Genomic DNA, 19,432 nt, shown 5'->3' with positions numbered 1-19,432 from the left:
TAGTGTCATCGATGTGACATATGAAATATGAGTGATAGTGTCATCGATGTGACATATGAAATACGAGTGATAGTGTCATCGATGTGACATATGAAATACGAGTGATAGTGTCATCGATGTGACATATGAAATACGAGTGATAGTGTCATCGATGTGACATATGAAATACGAGTGATAGTGTCATCGATGTGACATATGAAATACGAGTGATAGTGTCATCGATGTGACATATGAAATATGAGTGATAGTGTCATCGATGTGACATATGGAATACGAGTGATAGTGTCATCGATGTGACATATGAAATACGAGTGATAGTGTCATCGATGTGACATATGGAATACGAGTGATAGTGTCATCGATGTGACATATGGAATACGAGTGATAGTGTCATCGATGTGACATATGGAATACGAGTGATAGTGTCATCGATGTGACATATGAAATACGAGTGATAGTGTCATCGATGTGACATATGAAATACGAGTGATAGTGTCATCGATGTGACATATGGAATACGAGTGATAGTATCATCGATGTGACATATGAAATACGAGTGATAGTGTCATCGATGTGACATATGAAATACGAGTGATAGTGTCATCGATGTGTAATAACTACGTAAAAAATGATGAACGTGTTAAATTATTATGTGACGTGCAGTCATATTCAGGTCCTGATTTGTCAACAAGCTTATTTGACATGTCAAATAGTGTTATTTGACACATCAAACAGTGTTATTTGACGTGTATCTTTTTTGACACACAAAGAACCAAACGGCGTTCCATAGAAATCCTGGTTGAGAATGAAACGACTGAACAAATGAACAATGAAACAGCACAGCAAGTAAGTGATTATGTTTTACTGGTAATGAGGACATACGTGAATGCCAACAAAATAACTTTTTGGTGTGTGTGTGTGTGTGTGTGTGCGTGCGTGCGTGTGTGTAACCTTTATTTAACTAGGCAAGTCAGTTAAGAACAAATTCTTATGTACAAAATTCTTATGTACAATGACAGCCTACTCTGGCCAAACCTGGATGATGCTGGGCCAATTGTGTGCCGCCCTATGGGACTCCCAATCACGGCCAGATGTGATACAGCCTGGATTAGAACCAGGGTCTGTAGTGATGCCTCTTGCACTGAGATGCAGTGCCTTAGACCGCTGCGTCCATATGTGTGTGTTAACTATTTAACTGTACTAGAATGCTTTAAAGGCCGTTAAAATATAAAATATTGGTTATCGGTATCGGTTTTTTTTGCAAGGAAAATATCGGACAAACAAACTCTATACAGTGCCAAACACCGCAGCACAAACTCACATGTCGCTCAATGGCAGACTCTTTACATTGGTAAGCACAATAGAAACACTTTACAAACTGGTAAACACAGACATGTAACTCTGCATGCTGTTAAAGACAGTGATGTGTCCTCCAGTCCTCAGAGAACAGGACACGGCAGCCTGCTGTAGCCTCAGAACCTCCCAGACACAGCCTACCACACCAGACACCAGGATGCCAATCTGTCCTCAGAGAACAGGACACGGCAGCCTGCGGTAGCCTCAGAACCTCCCAGACACAGCCTACCACACCAGACACCAGGATGCCAATCTGTCCTCAGAGAACAGGCCACGGCAGCCTGCTGTAGCCTCAGAACCTCCCAGACACAGCCTACCACACCAGACACCAGGATGCCAATCTGTCCTCAGAGAACAGGACACGGCAGCCTGCGGTAGCCTCAGAACCTCCCAGACACAGCCTACCACACCAGACACCAGGATGCCAATCTGTCCTCAGAGAACAGGACACAGCAGCCTGCTGTAGCCTCAGAACCTCCCAGACACAGCCTACCACACCAGACACCAGGATGCCAATCTGTCCTCAGAGAACAGGACACAGCAGCCTGCTGTAGCCTCAGAACCTCCCAGCCACAGCCTACCACACCAGACACCAGGATGCCAATCTGTCCTCAGAGAACAGGCCACGGCAGCCTGCTGTAGCCTCAGAACCTCCCAGACACAGCCTACCACACCAGACACCAGGATGCCAATCTGTCCTCAGAGAACAGGACACAGCAGCCTGCTGTAGCCTCAGAACCTCCCAGACACAGCCTACCACACCAGACACCAGGATGCCAATCTGTCCACAAGCTCATCCACAAGCTCAACACTGTCATGTCCAATGGGCATGACACGAAATGGCAGAAAACACTTAGAAATAGATGATGTAGATGTACTTATGACATTGTAGTAAGAACAAATGTTCTGTTTCAAAACGCTTTCCTTTGTCATTCCTACTCAACACAGACCCGTGCAGCAGTCTAAGACACCTGGCCAGGCATGAAACTCGTGTCACTGTCACCGTCAGAACACAGGGGAACAAGTCATTGCCAACATCTCAGATCCTACAGATCATAGCTTCATTAAGATGCTGCTTAGCAATAAAGAGCCATACTATTTGTGAAAACATATTTCCTGTTCTATCCCTGTGTGGGGGGAGAGAGACAAAAAAGAAAGGAAGAGAGAGAGAAGACATGGGTTCTACTTCCCAGCCTCCTCCTCATTGGACCAACCAGCCTCTCTTTCTACCCCTCTCTTCCCTTCTGTGAAGCAGGAGTCAGTCCTTACTGGTTTGTCACTGTCACAAACACACAGAATAAAGTTAATACAATGTTTCCTTTCCTCCTCTCCCTGTCTGTTCTGTTCACTGTTTAAAACCTGTCCTGCCTCCTATATGAATGGATGGTGGTATAGTTATAGCAGGGGTTGTCATGGAAATTAGGTAAAGAGGGGGGAGAGTCAGCTATTTCAGACTGTTGGGATGCAGCTACCCTGACTAGTTTATGATGAAGTGTTGTCTGTCCCTTTTCCTCCATCCTTCCCAGACCCACGACAGAGAGGAGAGGGAGAAGATGAGGGTAAAGGGATCTTATCGCTTCATCTTCGGTGGCTGCAGTGCTGTTCATTAGGAGGGTAATATCCTGTCCTCTCTCTACAGTCCTCTCTCTCCAGTTTCCTCTCCAAGCTCTATTACCGCTACATTTCCCCAGCTCAGATGTAAATATAACATGACTGACTTCCTCACCATGAAAATACCATGATCACCCTGACAACAAACATCGATAAACCATCAGCGAGTGAAGAGTTAACCCGCTAAACACCCCAGCCCACCTCTCTCCCCACTCCCCCGTGAAGAAAACTCGACAAAACCACTGGTGCTCCCGTCGACCGGTTCGTGGCGACATCCGTGATCCTGGGACAGACACTCTCACGTGAGGCGACAGGCTATTAATTCACCATTTGGTCGTATTCCTAACGTTGGTCTGAATGCCCGATGTCTGTCTCTCGCACACGAAACACGGCAGACACCGGGAAATGAATTGCTCTAAAACAGAACCACACCAGCACGCAGGGAGAGAAAACGCCCTGCGTTGTTCCACATGCATGTCGAATCTAAACCCTGCGATAGGCTACACACATCATACTCAACCTAAAGAGCAAAATCCCATACTGTCGTATAAATGCCGTATATGAACGCACCAATACTGCATAATTGAAACATAAGGCTCACAGATGTATTTGTATTATCTGCGGACCTATGATGGTTTGGTAGGCTAGTCTCTATAAACTGTTCTTATCAAGATGTTCTTATCAATAGGACGCTTTGACTTGACACTGCAGTAGGCTATGATGACAATTAAGCAAGAATAATCTGCCTACTAAACACATCAAAGGACCCACACCTTTTTAACCTTTGGTAAAATAAACTATTATAGTTTGAATATTGGGGTATGCTAAACAGGGATAAATGATCCTATCCACGTTGACGTATCCACGAACAGGAAAAGAAATGCGACAAGCCTTTGTGGAATGGATAGCCTACATGAGCGCAAGGAACAGCATGTTTAACAATATAAACTTGGTATAAAAGTATTACCTTTAACTTGAGTTTCATATTCGGCTACGATTTCCTTGTCCTTTCGGAATTTGGCCGGAGACGTCATGGCTGGCTCTTCTACTCAACAACACTAGACTTCACAATACTGGGTTAAAGAAGTAATCAGGAAAACAATTGTAACTAGAATATTTCGTCTGGAAGAATACTCAACGGAAAGATTGTAGCGAATAACCCCACAGTCCGTGGAATGGTATTGTGTTCGCCCCTTCACTCGGCCCGCATTGTGAGAGTTTGGCGCTGCCGCATTCCCATTCGTTTGGATCCTTTCCTTAATGTGTCCTCAAAACCAGTTATAGAGCAAACAGAGGATATATGCATTCCCTCCAAACCAACAATAACAAACAAGTCAGCACGGTCGGATGAGGAGACTCCCAAAAAGTTTAGTCCTTCAGTAAGTGGCTGTCACCACGACGGTCAGAGGCTGGTCTGGCTCGGTGGCTCTGTGCTCTTCCTCCTAGAGTGAGAGTGGGGTACATAGATGAGCTGGGAAGCCAATATGCAGGCACGGAGACAGACATACACTGTGCATGTGTCACATTTATTTGGTTGATACATAAATGGCATTGCTTGACCATACATATTCATTATCACATGTAATACTGTGTAGGCCTATGTATGGATAAAATACTCTGGCCTTCATACATTCAATCAAATGTATTTATAATCAAATATATTTATAAAGCCCGTTTTACATCAGCAATGTCATAAAGTGTTATACAGAAACCCAGCCTAAAACACCAAAAAGCAAGCAATGCAGATGTAGAAGCACAGTGGCTAGGAAAAACTCCCTAGAAAGGCAGGACCCTAGGAAGAAACCTAGAGAGGAACCAGGCTCTGAGGGGTGGCCAGTCCTCTTCTGGCTGTGCCGGGTGGAGATTATAACAGTACATGGCCATTATGTTCAAACGTCCATAGATGACCAGCAGGGCCAGATAATAATAATCACAGTGGTTGTAGAGGGTGCAGTGGTTCTCATAATACATCATTCAAATGTACATTAACGGACACCTTTATTGGTACTGCAGTGATAGGGTCAGAAACTGGGTTTTGCAATGTGTCTGGGGTGGGAGTAGGACTGACAGGGTTGGGAGGGCAGTCAGGTCAAATCCGACTGTGGTTCTCATAACAGACAGTGATGCTCAGAGTTGGTGAATGGACCATTGCCTACATACTACACTGTAATAACAAATAGGGCTAATCTGACTATACTTAATTGTTGTATGGCTACTGACAAATTACCTGATAGAAATGGAATAGATTGTTTCATGCTGGGCCCATTAATAGTAATATTGGAAAAAGCCCAGAGAACATAAAGGTAAAAATATGTCAGTCCAATGTGGTCCATGACATTGACAATATAATTTTCCTGAGAACAGTTTTCAACTTTGGTGCCTTGAGAACAGCAAATACTCAGAAAACATCATAACACTGGACTACCTTTATTAAAGACATGCTCCGGAACTCAGATGATAGCACATGGTACCTTTACTAAAGACATGTCCAGTGGGCTCAGTTGGTAGAGCATGGTACCTTTATTAAAGACATGTCCTGTGGGCTCAGTTGGTAGAGCATGGTACCTTTATTAAAGACATGTCCAGTGGGCTCAGTTGGTAGAGCATGGTACCTTTATTAAAGACATGTCCAGTGGGCTCAGTTGGTAGAGCATGGTACCTTTATTAAAGACATGTCCTGTGGGCTCAGTTGGTAGAGCATGGTACCTTTATTAAAGACATGTCCTGTGGGCTCAGTTGGTAGAGCATGGTACCTTTATTAAAGACATATCCTGTGGGCTCAGTTGGTAGAGCATGGTACCTTTATTAAAGACATGTCCTGTGGGCTCACTTGGTAGAGCATGGCGTTTACAATGCCAGGGTTGTGGGTTCCATTCCAATGGGGGACCAGTATGAAAAAGTAAAACAAATGTATGCACTCATTAGTACTACAGTAAGTCGCTCTGGATGAGAGCATCTGCTAAATTACTAACATGTACATATTGGCGACTAGTTAGGTTTAAGAAATACTCCCATATTGGGCTGGGTGTCAATGTATAGTTCATACATCCATAATCTATGAGAAGAAGTAATGTTTTGCCACAAAATCCATAGTTTGAAAGCGTCTGTTTTCTGGAATATGTGCGGCGCAATTTTCCTTACTCTTTCCCCCACGTGGGTCAGCCCCCTAGCAATTCGAGTTTCAGCCAATGAGCTTCGGCCACTAGCCATTTGAGTGACAGCTAGTAAGATCCACACACAGCAGAGCAAGAGAGAGGCCAATGGCATGGTGCACATATCTTCACAGGTGACATAGTATGCCATTTTCAGGGACCACTTTTGGCTCGAGTGCCATTTTCAGAACTACTGGCTAAAGGGTATAAAAAAGTACGGGAGAATCTCTTTAAGGGTGTGTATATAAGCAGACTAAAGCAGTTACTAAGTGTTAATTAGTTTAACATAAACCCCATTACTGTTATAAAATAGGCCATTCTCATTGGTTTAAACTGAATGATAGTCATTATGGGGCTTTGCAAAACATTGGCATATTACAATATCAACCAATGAGTTATGGATAAAAGCGTCTGCTTAATGGCATATTAGTTATAATGGTTTTACTAAACTAACTTTGCAAATGAGACACCTTTAGAGGGCTGCAACGTTGAATTGTAGGATAAAAACTAGGTACAATTCTATAAAGAATGAGACTTTTTTTACAGACACCCTGTAGATAAGTGATGTTTAAAGAATGGTGAACTTAGCGATCAGACTGGTTTCACCAGTCTAGAATGAGGCATTTCGCCATTTTTAGCCATAGGAAATGTCGGTACTAGAGTAAGGCTAACGAGCTAGCCAAGTCTTTGGGATACCGTTACCTAGCTAGCTAACTAGAATTTCTTGTCCAAACGTATGAGTTGCAAAATGTTACACTTTTCTGTGTGTGTGCTATAAACATACAGCATTGCACATGTTTTACAATGCAAGTTGCTTAAAGCATGCACCACATTTTACCTCTTATGTCGATTTCGATGACAAATACGAGTTTTCCTATTTCATTTCCGTCCCATATGAAGATTTTTGGGGTGTTTTTCTCACAAATTCTCCAAAAAGAACCCCGCCTCTTTTCATGGAACAAGGGGAGAGTTGTCCATCTTTCGATTGGTTGAATTGATTAGGATTGGCATAAAGTCCTTCAAATCGGCAATCAGGGAGCGGGGGGGGGGGGGGGGGAATAAAATAAACAGACATCATTGAGTTCAAGAATTGACAAGAACATGAAAGACAAACAAAACAAAAACAGAAAAATTTGTTATGACAGCATGAGACGATGACACTTATTCAGAATATAATCATTATAATATTGGACTGTAGACAAGCGTTTCTTATTATTTAGTCATTTCAGAGACTCAATTAACAACATAAAGGGTATTCAAAAAAACACTTAATTTAAAATATTTGGTTTTGTGGATATATACAATTTACCAACCAAAATCATGACATTAGTTACACATTTCAAAGAGTTCAGAGTTCTGTCAAAAATGTTATAACATTTTATATCAACAGAGTGACCAGTTTTACTCCATATCGCTCCAAATTCGAATAGTGAACAAACAACTATAAAATAAATGTGTCAGCGTTTCAGGTCCATCATTGCAGAAGGTACACTTGTCTGTACACAATGTCTGTAAACCTTGAGACCTTTGTGTTGGAGGGGTACATATTGTGCACATTATTTTGGTGCAACTCTCTTATCGTATTAGAAATACAAATGTAAAGGGACAAAGCCAAACCCTTCGCCACTGAATGGCTGATAGTTGTGAATTCGATTATGCTGAGCCGCGGGGCAACGAGTGACATTTTCCATAGACTATATGTTTGAATATTCAGTTTTCATTGGCAGATAAAGCGTTTTTTATCAAAAGCAATCACTTTTGCACGTGAAAACACAGAATCCTACTAATTACTCCACGTGCTTAATTAAGTCGCTTTTGTTTTGAGCCGATTTCGCCATGGGCTTTGAACGGTGCACCTGGCTCACGCCCGGGAGGCAGCCCGCTTCCGAAACATTACACATTTTCACCCGGTGCAACACATGGGCCAGATGAATTGAATCCCCTCCTTATTACTTAGGCAACGGTCCTTTGTACCCAATCAGCTTTGTAGTTGTGCGATTATGTTACCCAATGGTATATATTTTTTGTCATCGAGAGCCAATCGAAATTCGACATAGTGCCGTTTTTAAAAATGTTTCAGGAAGTATCGGTAGCTACCAGGAAGTTGTAAAAAATAAACACAACAGCGAAGCTAACTGGCTATTACATTGTACTGAATCTGTGACCGCAACGAATTAACGTTAGTTACTGAACAAAGAATCAGGGAAATTGTTTCGTTGAAGAGCAGGTTGAAGATAAATTGAAAATGTCAAGAGCTATTTTGAACATCTGATGATGCTGTGTTATTATGGTCACTCTCGTGACGTTAGCTTGTGGCTCTGTTTTGACAAGTAGATAGCTACTGTAGATTGCTATCAACCACATTACTCGCTATCAACAAGGATCGATAACTATCTAGTTAAACCTCCAATATAACATTAGACGTGGAAACGTCTAATTTGTGGCTTCTCTTTTATAATTCACCTGCTGCTAACTGTTGATAGCTAGTCAACGAACTAGCTAGCTATTTAGTAACAATAATAGTGAATAGTTAGCTAGCTAAATAGCGTTTTAAATAACTTTACCGTCAGATCAGCTACCATTGCTACATTGATTGATCTGTTCTGACGCACATTTCCTCTGGACATTGGGATTCGAAAGCTAGAAGAGCAGTATTTAAAGAGCATGTCTACCTCCAACTTCAAAAACAAATGTGTCACTCAAGTGAATTGTATATACTGTGAGAGTCTACTCTGCACAAGAGGAATGAAGGCAGTACTTCTCGCAGACACAGAAATTGAGCTGTTCTCTACTGACATACCGCCCAACAGGTAAGCAATAAAACCACTATGTTATGAAATGATCACTGAGTGTGTGGAATGAATTGTGACAAATGAGCTAATGACGGTTATGGTTTCTATGAGGATCTCTCATCGCTGTCTGTTTTTTGGAGGGGTTCATAACTTCATATGTTGAGTGTTTGTGATAGTGTGAGATATAGAAAATATAATGGATAAGTTCTTATCCATTATCTCCCTCTATGGCTAGAATGTGATGGTGCCCCTTTGTTCTTTAACAATCCCCATAACATCCCCCACCCCCTCTTCTAGAACTGTTGACTTTGTGGCCAGCTGCTACTCTACAGAGAGCTGCAAATGCAAACTGAGAGACATCGCCTGTCTGAAATGGTATGTATGTAACATTATTGTAAACACAGATTTGTCTACTCACATTACACTAACCAGTTTGCATTCATTATATATGTGCTTTGTGGTTACAAAATAGCATTACTAGACAGACAATTGTTGTGGCCGCTTTATTAATATTTACCTTAGAAAATTCAAATGTTAATGTCTGCAAATGTCCATGTCTAGTGTTGTGCTTCAGTTGGAAAGTTGTTCAGCCAGCAGTTTGTTGGGTACAGTGAGGCTTTTGTCAGGCCCCTTTTGTACACAGAAACACATCGGTAAGATAATAGACACCTACTGATAGTTAGCACTTTCACAGGTGCTCACTATAAAACGCTAACATTTTTTTTTATCTCTCCCTCCCCCATATCTCTCTTTCTCCCTCTCCCTTTTTCTCTATCTATTTCCCTCTCACTCTTTACTTCCCCTTTCTCTCTCGATCCCCCTCTCCAGTGGTAATTTTGTGGGGTATCACGTGGTAGCCCCATGTAAGCCCTGCCTGCTGTCCTGTAACAATGGCCATTTCTGGATGTTTAACAGTGATGCTGTGTCCACCCTTAACAGATTGGATGCTACAGGTTAGAACTCCAAACTCACGGACCTCTGGGTAAATCCATTTGAATGTAATCACTTTTGACAGAATCCCTTTTGATTTGAACAAAACCTTCCATACATAGTTGCCCATTATAGAATTGCTCATAAAGTGACTTTTTGGACCTGAGTACCAAACATTCAAGAGATAAAGGTGCTCAAAGTTGACCCAAAAGATAGGCGGTTGAGATGGATATAATTTAAAAGCTGACCAACATGGTTGTCCAACTATTTTATCATTTCTGGAAAATAGAGGATGTTGTGTTTCATCCGATAGCAGGCACAACACATAAGCCAAAGATTATGTGAAATAGGCTCTAAGTTACAACATATGCATTTTTAGATAATTGACGTTAAACCTTTAAAAAATATATATAATAATATAATTTTGTTTTTCAAAAAAGAATATAATAGTTTGACAACACTGTAAGCTTTTAAAAGATAGCAAACTCAGCCATTTATATTTGCCAGTGATGAAGACATGGATGTCTCTTGGTATGGTGGGGTATGCAAAATGGGTCAACTTTGAGCACCTTTATCTCCTGAAAGGTTTTGTCATTGAGGTCCAAAAAGGCACTTTATGACCACTTCTTCCATGGCCAAACATATATATATAGAAAGTTGTTGTTTTTTATATCAAAAGGGATGCTGTCAAAAAGTGACAGAATTCAAATGGATTTACCCCTCTTACCTATTGATGAACAATAGACTGTATTCCGAGAGGACTATCCTAAAACAATAGTTAGTCAAAGTAATATACATGTAAAGAAGAATTACCCTAAATGCACAGTTTGTGACTAGATACCGATACCCCCTAAGGCTAAGCATCACTGACTGACTGACACAACACATTGCAACATGTGTGGCATTATGTGTTGACTCTACTGATCTCCACTACCACATGACTTAGCACTCATAGAAACGCAGAAGTTGAATTATTTGGAGAGGTCGTGCAAAGCCTGAATGCCAGCCTGTTTCTACTTTAGCTTATTTGTTATTGACTTAGCTTGTCGGCAAGGAAAGACTGTTCTTTAAACTGTCCCTGCACACACAAACGCTGCGTCTTCTGTTGCAGGTTTGAACCTATTGCTCTGGGGAGACCTTCCCGAGCTGGAGGACAGCGAGAACGAGGGATCAGACACCCCATCAGAGGAGGAGTGCATAAGGTAGAGAGAGATGGATGACCGATGGAAGAGAAACAGAAGAGAGGCCTTACCCTGTGACCATATTCCCCCCTTCCCAAAAGCACACAATCCCCACGCATTCTACGCATTCACACATTTCGGTTACGCGTTGGACAAGTAACCGAAAGGTTGCAAGATCGAATCCTCGAGCTGACAAGGTAAAAATCTGTCGTTCTGCCCCTGAACAAGGCAGTTAACCCACTGTTCCTAGGCCGTCATTGAAAATAAGAATTTGTTCTTAACTGACTTGCCTAGTTAAATAAAGGTTAAAAAAAAAAAATCTTATATCTCTCTCTGTGGGGGGAATCAATGGTAGAACTGGACTGTCGGAACTGCCTTCTCTCTTTAAACTCACCACTGAATCCCCACTCAAACAAACTCATTAGCTTTCTGTTCCACTGGCAGGTGGATGGTCTTAACATTTCGCATGGCTGTTTTATACCCTTTGGGTAGCCTATTGCCAATGGACGCTGGATTGAACTTTGTACGCTGTATTTGAGGTTTTCTTCAGTCCTTTGTTAGTGCTTGAACAATCGATTACAATGATGTTGTGTTTAAGTTTTAGAAACTGACATTGTTGACCTTAAGTATTTGCCAGTTTATCTTGCGTTGGTCTTTCATGAGGAGGGCCAGTGTCACCAACAGATGGTACTAGTACATAAAGTATAGGTACTAGTTGGTTCTAGGGCTCCTCAGTGATGGGATGATGATGAGGATACTCAATGAAAATAGAGTAAGCCCAATTACACACAGGGCAAAGGAGCTGGAAAGAAAATACATGATCATGAAAGGAAAGTCAATGTCCACTCACTCTTACATTTTTGATATAGTAAAAACATTGCAGCAAAAACAGTGAAAGAAAATGTACTTCATATTCCGAGCAGATATCCTAACCCTGTATGATTGAACGCTGAACTGTTGTGTGCTTGAAAGAGCACAATGAATGAGTATATAGATCTATGTATATGAGTCACTTGTGTATAGAGCTGACCTTTCCATTGCTGCAGAAGCTTTTGCTTCAGACAACGTTGTAGACTTGTATTCTAATGGCCTTGGATCTGATTTTGTGAAGAACTGTGGGCTCACTGTCATTGTAGGTCACGCTTACCCTCTCCTGGAAGTAAATGTTTCAGCTTTCAGCTTTGTTGTGATGCTTCGGTGCCCAGCAAGTACTGTCACAATGAGTGACATATCTTAAAGTAGCATTTAATATACCTCCCAGTTCAAACAGACAAGCTATGCCTGTATTAATAAGGATATGGTGAAGCTCCAATTGAAAAGTATTTGTTTTGTGGTCATAACTGACAGTAGGTGGACGTACACACCAAATACCTGAGATGGCAGTCACCAATTAAGATTCCTGTCTTTGTAGCAATTATTTATTTAAGTTATGTTCTAAGCTCTGGCTAAGTGTATTACATCTTGTGATATGATATACAAAATGAATAGCCAATTCTGATCAAAATCATACAGACCAAATATCTTTAACGACTTATTTTCCTTTTGTTTACAATAGTTTTTTTTTATTTACAAAAGCAATGTTTTGTAGTGTGCTGTATTTTTTTTCCTGTTTCTCTGTCTGTTTCTATTTTACATTTCTCTTGCATTTGAGTGTTTTACGTATGGAGGCTGATTGGTTGTTTTGTTTTACCTTAGTGAAGGTAGCTAGTGATCAGCTGAGAACTTCCTATGGCATAGACTATGGTTGGGAGATATTCAATGACTATCAAAACAATGATTTTTTTTTAAATAATTTTTTTATCGAACTTTAATATGATTCATTTAAGTAGTGTGTTTTTATTTATCAATTTGTATTTATTTATTAACAAACATATTGCTGTCTTTATACTGATGTTATTTGCCCTGCTGATAAAATATATTTTGAAATGCCACTCATCCTGAACTGTTAGTTTGAAACATTACTTATTATTTTTATTTTTATGCTTATTGTATTGATAATACACCTTTTCCAAAATATCCATTGTGTTTTGTGAACTTTTAGGTAACCAAAAATCTGCAGCTAACACAGCTAGTGTACTTAAGCAAGTCTTTACATTGAGTATATTCCTAACTGTGAATGTGTAATGGCCGTGGAAGTGATGTGGGATTTTTGCTTTGACTGTCTATGTCCTGACCGGTCAGCCATGGCATCTCTTATTGAGTAGTAGCACAGGGCTGCCTGTGCTGCAAAATACAATACAGCACAGCCATGGTAAGAGTCCATCTGCACTCAGCAAACACCACCGTTTGTTTGTGTGTCTGTCTAGGGTACCCCAATCCCATCACAATTTTAACCCTGTACTCTAGGACTGACTTTTGAAAAAGAGCAGAATAATTTAAAGTCATACCAAAGGTTTTTATAAATAAAACTAAAGCTAAAGAAATAGCTTTTCTATACAATTTGTGGTTCTTTAATAGTAAGCGTCATCAGTCTCCAGTGGTATGGAAATGGCAGCAGGTCCCTGGCCCTTTACCGCCCTCTGTCGTTCTCATGTCATCATGTCCTCCTAGAAACGGTTGCTAACAACTCGGGGGAAAGAGAGCAGACAAACGTGTCGACATTCAAAGTGGTATCAGTGGCTAATTGCGCGAACTAAAACAAAAATCAGTTCCTGCAGGTAGTCAATTAGCTTACAACATTTGACATAATTTTGTACTTTTTTGGGAGCTGTAATTAAGTCAGAGATGACCTATTTCTAAACAGGACTGAGTGTCTGGCTAGCTAGCAAGCCTAAATGGTGGTGCCACTGTTTTGGCAAACTAGATATCTAACGTTCGCTAGCTAGCTGCAAATGTTTTGCATATTCCTTTGTGCTTCCTTTTCACATGTGAAATGGTAAATCAGGAGGGATAGAAAAATGCCCTTCCTATCATTGTTTGAAGTAGCTAGGATAACATAGATCTGCCGCAAACAAAGTGCAACCACTGATTTGTCTAGCTAATTGTTTACTGTTCCCAGAGTACAATTTAAACCATGCCTCGAGGAAGATCCGCCACCAGTGTCCACTCTGACAGCAGTGACATGGATATTGATGGAATAGGTATAGTATGTGTTTTGTATGACCAGCATAAGGGTTAGCTAATTAATTCACCAACTAATTTGTTCTCAGAAATGTCAACATTTGCATTTGGTGTTCTGTGCTCCAGCGGAAACAGAGATGGGAAAACTACAAAGACAGTTCCGGATCATGGGGGGAGACCGGCTGGCCTACAGCATCCAGTCTCAAGATCACATACGCAGACAGCGGTGAGTCCACCGGTACAGCACACATCACCATCACAGTGTCTGTGTGAAATACAATGTATGCATGTGTATTGGTTTCTCAAATTATTGCCTCGCCTGGTTCACCAACTACTTCTCTGATAGAGTTCAATGTGTCAAATCGGAGGGCCTGGTATCCAGGCCTCTGGTAGTCTCTATGGGGGTGCCACAGGGTTCAATTCTTGGGCCGACTCTTTTCTCTGTATACGTCAATGATGTCGCTCTTGCTGCTGGTGAGTCTCTGATCCACCTCTACGCAGACAACACCATTCTGTATACTTCTGGCAATACTTTGGACACTGTGTTAACTAACCTCCAGACGAGCTTCAATGCCATACAACTCTCCTTCCGTGGCCTCCAACTGCTCTTAAATACAAGTAAAACTAAATGCATGCTCTTCAACCGATCGCTGCCCGTACCTGCCCGCCCGTCCAGCATCACTACTCTGGACTAGAGGTCGACCGATTATGATTTATTTTATTTTTTTCGCCACCGATACCGATTATAGGAGGGCCCCCAAAAAACCGATGCCGATTATTCGGCCGATTTTATGTTTATTTATTTGTAATAATGACAATTACAACAATACTAAATGAAAACTTATTTTAACTTAATATAATACATAAATACTATCAATTTAGCCTCAAATAAATAATGAAACATGTTCAATTTGGTTTAAATAATGCAAAAACAAAGTGTTGGAGAAGAAAGTAAAAGTGCAATATGTGCCATGTAAAAAAGCTAACGTTTAAGTTCCTTGCTCAAAACATGAGAACATATGAAAGCTGGTGGTTCCTTTTAACATGACTCTTCAATATTCCCGGGTAAGAAGTTTTAGGTTGTAGTTATTATAGGAATTATAGGACTATTTCTCTATACGATTTGTATTTCATATACCTTTGACTATTGGATGTTCTTATAGGCACTTTAGTATTGCCAGTGTAACAGTATAGCTTCCGTCCCTCTCCTCGCTCCTACCTGGGCTTGAACCAGGAACACATTGACAACAGCCACCCTCGAAGCAGCGTTACCCATGTAGAGCAAGGGGAACAACCACTCCCAAGTCTCAGAGCGAGTGACGTTTGAAACGCTATTAGCGTGCACCCGCTAACTAGCTAGCCATTTCACATGGGTTACACCAGCCTAATCTCGGGGGTTGATAGGCTTGAAGTCATAAACAGCGCAATGCTTGAAGAATTGCGAAGAGCTGCTGGCAAAACGCACGAAGGTGCTGTTTGAATGAATGCTTACGAGCCTGCTGCTGCCTACCATCGCTCAGTCAGACTGCTCTATCAAATATCAAATCATAGACTTAATTATAACATAATAACACACAGAAATACGAGCCTTTGGTCATTAATATGGTCGAATCCGGAAACTATCATTTAGAAAACGAAACGTTTATTATTTCAGTGAAATAAGGATCCGTTCCGTATTTTATCTAACAGGTGGCATCCCTAAGTCTAAATATTCCTGTTACATTGCACAACCTTCAATGTTATGTCATAATTATGTACAATTCTGGCAAATTAATTCAAATCAAATGTATTTATATAGCCCTTCTTACATCAGCTGATATCTCAAAGTGCTGTACAGAAACCCAGCCTAAAACCCCAAACAGCAAGCAATGCAGGTGTAGAAGCACGGTGGCTAGGAAAAACTCCCTAGAAAGGCCAAAACCTAGGAAGAAACCTAGAGAGGAACCAGGCTATGAGAGGTGGCCAGTCCTCTTCTGCCTGTGCCGGGTGGAGATTATAACAGCACATGGCCTAGATGTTCAAATGTTCATAAATGACCAGCATGGTCAAATAATAATAATCATAATAGTTGTCGAGGGTGCAACAAGTCAGTAACACAAGAGTAAGTGTCAGTTGGCTTTTTCATAGCCGATCTTTAAGAGTATCTCTACCGCTCCTGCTGTCTCTAGAGAGTTGAAAACAGCAGGTCTGGGACAGGTAGCACGTCCGGTGAATAGGTCAGGGTTCCAGCAGGTCTGGGACAGCAGGTCTGGGACCGCAGGTCTAATTACGGCCTTTTGTTAGGAATAAATGGACTTAACACAGTTCGCAATGAGCCAGGCGGCCCAAACTGCTGTATATATCCTGACTGCTTGCACGGAACACAGGAGAAGTGACACAAATTCATGTTAGCAGGCAATATTAACTAAATATGTAGGGTTAAAAATATATACTTGTGTATTGATTTTAAAGAAAGGCATTGATGTTTATGGTTAGGTACATTGGTGCAACAACAGTGCTTTTTTTTCGCAAATGCGCTTGTTAAATCATCACCCGTTTGTCAAAGTAGGCTGTGATTCGATGAGAAATTAACAGGCGGTTGGTTAGAGCGGTGGTTAGAGCGTTGGACTAGTAACCGGAAGGTTGCAAAAATGAATCCCCGAATCCCCCCTGAACAAGGCAGTTAACCCCCGTTCCTAGGCCGTCATTGAAAATAAGAATGTGTTCTTAATCTGACTTGCCTGGTTAAATAAAGGTGTACATTTTTTTTTTTTTTAAATCGGCAAATCGGTGCCCAAAAATACCGATTACCGATTGCTATGAAAACTTGAAATCGGCCCTAATTAATCGGCCATTACGATTAATCGGTCGACCTCTACTCTGGACGGTTCTGATTTAGAATATGTGGACAACTACAAATACCTAGGTGTCTGGTTAGACTGTAAACTCTCCTTCCAGACTCACATCAAACATCTCCAATCCAAAGTTAAATCTAGAATTGGCTTCCTATTTCGCAACAAAGCATCTTTCACTCATGCTGCCAAACACCCTCGTAAAACTGACCATCCTACCGATCCTCGACTTCGGCGATGTCATTTACAAAATACCCTCCAATACCCTACTCAATAAATTGGATGCAGTCTATCACAGTGCCATCTGTTTTGTCACCAAAGCCCCATATACTACCCACCACTGCGACCTGTACGCTCTCGTTGGCTGGCCCTCGCTTTATACTAATCGCCAATCCCACTGGCTCCAGGTCATCTGCAAGACCCTGCTAGCTAAAGTTCCCCCTTATCTCAGCTCGCTGGTCACCATAGCAGCACCCACCCGTAGCACGCGCTCCAGCAGGTATATCTCTCTGGTCACCCCCAAAGCCAATTCCTCCTTCGGCCGCCTCTCCTTCCAGTTCTCTGCTGCCAATGACTGGAACGAATTACAAAAATCTCTAAAACTGGAAACACTTATCTCCCTCACTAGCTTTAAGCACCAGCTGTCAGAGCAGCTCACAGATCACTGCACCTGTACATAGCCCATCTAAAATTTAGCCCAAACAACTACCTCTTCCCCTACTGTATTTATTTATTTATTTTGCTCCTTTGCACCCCATTATTTCTATTTCTACTTTGCACTTTCTTCCACTGCAAATCTACCATTCCAGTGTTTTACTTGCTATATTGTATTTACTTTTCCACCATGGCCTTTTTTGCCTTTACCTCCCTTATCTCACCTCATTTGCTCACTTTGTATATAGACTTATTTTTCTACTATATTATTGACTGTATGTTTGTTTTACTCCATGTGTAACTCTGTGTTGTTGTATGTGTCGAACTGCTTTGCTTTATCTTGGCCAGGTCGCAGTTATAAATGACAACTTGTTCTCAACTTGCCTACCTGGTTAAATAAAGGTGAAATATAACTTAAAAATGCTCAGCGTGTCTGTTTGTGTATGTGTAATATGTAGGCAGGAGATAGAGAAGCTTGAGAAGGAACAGGAGGAGCTACAGCGTAGTCTCTGTGTGTCTGAGAGCCTATCCCGACGGCAGCGGGACAGTGAGGATGCCCAGACCCTGCGCTCCATGCTGGAACAGAGGGACGAGGTGGGGGACGAGGTGGAGAGGGAGAGGCAGAGTCAGGCAGAGCTGGAGCAGGAGGTACAGGAGGTTCACACACACACAGCCACACACACGCACAGCCACACACACACAGAACCTTCACCCCCTTAGTGAGCTGAAGATGCCATGTCTATGTGCTGGGGCCAGATCTCCAGCATGGAGAGAAAGCTGACAGAGCTGAGGAGAGGCGAGGTCACTGCTACTCTCAGCCAAAAGTCCCAGTCCCGACAAACTCAGAAGGCCTCACGCACCCTGGAGAACAAACTGGATAGAGTGAGTAGCATGTCTTGTCACACTCAGGCCAACACAGAATTGGATAACTGTTAAACCCAGTACCACACAGTACTGTAGTACAGCCTGCTGCCTAATATTGTCAAACACTGTTCTCTGTTAGTATTTTCACATCACTTAGACCTGTCTACTATTACTGTTGCAGGCCCTCATTCGCTTCAACGAGCAGCTGACTAAAAACAGCCACCTGAGAGAGGACCTGGAGACTCTGCGTGTGGAGCGGGTCCGGTTCCAGCAGCTCCACCGCAGACTGGACAAGGTCAGGGGTCACACTGAGACCAATCAAAATCCAGGGACAGAGAGAGGTCACATGACTCCTGTTATTAAACCCTGCTTCCTTTTCTAGGAGCTGCAGGAGATCCGGAAAGACATCGGAGATATGGTCAGCCTCTCCACTGCTGCATATGATGTCAGGTGAGATATGAGAGTTGAATGTGTCTGGCCTGCTTAATGTGTGTAAGAATCCTTACATATTTCAAGTGGAGGCTACTGTATTTGTTGCAACCAGTTTGTGAGTGTGCGTTTATCTATGGGTTTGCACATGCACTTAGGTTTCATATGGTATATATCTATGGCTCCATCTGTCTCTCTGTGCCAGGGTGGAGGCCCAGTCTAAGATGATCATGATGAGGGAGAAGGCAGTAAAGGACCTGTCTCAGTACAGCGCTGAAATGAAGGAGCTGGAGAGGGTGATCGCACACGAACGCCGCCTCAAAGAGTTCATGACCACCAAGTGCAGTGAGAGGAGTGGCCAGGATGAGGGGCAAGAACTGGGCCGGAGGCATGGTATGACTGAGCGTTAGAACACACACAGTGTGCATGCATGCTTGCGATGTTTGATATTGGAGTTTGCTATAACATACATGTGACTTGGGGAGTGATATGTGACTTAAGAGTGATAGAAAAATACTAGAATGAAAGTGAGGATAATGATGAAAAATATGTTACTACAGATGATGATGATC

General features: G+C 41.9%; 3 protein-coding genes across 4 annotated transcripts in view; 2 read left to right on the top strand and 1 right to left on the bottom strand.

The window, feature by feature from the left end:
* The window catches only part of LOC115207185 (SLIT-ROBO Rho GTPase-activating protein 2-like), a 179,904-nt gene extending 174,043 nt beyond the window's left edge, over positions 1–5,861 (bottom strand). Inside the window, exons 1-2 of the mRNA XM_029774166.1 lie at positions 5,486–5,861; positions 3,935–4,409 (exon numbers count right to left, since the gene is read on the bottom strand). Of these exons, the coding sequence (XP_029630026.1) occupies positions 3,935–4,001 (67 nt within the window). The 5' untranslated portion in view covers positions 4,002–4,409; positions 5,486–5,861. The remainder of the gene's footprint in view (positions 1–3,934; positions 4,410–5,485) is intronic.
* Positions 3,226–19,432, top strand: part of odad1 (outer dynein arm docking complex subunit 1) — a 22,569-nt gene continuing 6,362 nt past the window's right edge. Inside the window, exons 1-8 of one of the 2 annotated variants that reach the window (XM_029774660.1) lie at positions 3,226–3,269; positions 14,021–14,102; positions 14,209–14,308; positions 18,026–18,215; positions 18,324–18,449; positions 18,613–18,726; positions 18,814–18,881; positions 19,066–19,253. In XM_029774660.1, the coding sequence (XP_029630520.1) occupies positions 14,036–14,102; positions 14,209–14,308; positions 18,026–18,215; positions 18,324–18,449; positions 18,613–18,726; positions 18,814–18,881; positions 19,066–19,253 (853 nt within the window). In that variant the 5' untranslated portion in view covers positions 3,226–3,269; positions 14,021–14,035. Of the gene's footprint in view, positions 3,270–11,286; positions 13,680–14,020; positions 14,103–14,208; positions 14,309–18,025; positions 18,216–18,323; positions 18,450–18,612; positions 18,727–18,813; positions 18,882–19,065; positions 19,254–19,432 lie in introns of those variants that run through there. The other variant, XM_029774659.1, reaches the window with a different exon arrangement.
* Positions 8,146–11,076, top strand: LOC115207523 (protein FAM72A). Its single transcript, XM_029774661.1, has 4 exons — positions 8,146–8,929; positions 9,209–9,286; positions 9,740–9,864; positions 10,953–11,076. Exons 1-4 carry the CDS (start codon positions 8,784–8,786, stop codon positions 11,045–11,047), a joined length of 444 nt encoding a protein of 147 aa, XP_029630521.1. The 5' UTR covers positions 8,146–8,783; the 3' UTR covers positions 11,048–11,076.

Source organism: Salmo trutta, chromosome 14 (assembly GCF_901001165.1).
Source record: "Salmo trutta chromosome 14, fSalTru1.1, whole genome shotgun sequence".
NCBI lineage: Eukaryota > Metazoa > Chordata > Actinopteri > Salmoniformes > Salmonidae > Salmo > Salmo trutta.
This window is presented reverse-complemented; position numbering and strand designations above follow the sequence as displayed.

What these genes read in the sequence shown, in the direction of transcription:
- LOC115207523 (XM_029774661.1), top strand. Translation starts at nt 8,784, where the DNA reads ATGTCTACCTCCAACTTCAAAAACAAATGTGTCACTCAAGTGAATTGT. An exon ending in ACTGACATACCGCCCAACAG is followed by an intron (nt 8,930 to 9,208) that starts GTAAGCAATAAA and finishes CCCCTCTTCTAG; the next exon opens with AACTGTTGACTTTGTGGCCA. An exon ending in GACATCGCCTGTCTGAAATG is followed by an intron (nt 9,287 to 9,739) that starts GTATGTATGTAA and finishes CCCCCTCTCCAG; the next exon opens with TGGTAATTTTGTGGGGTATC.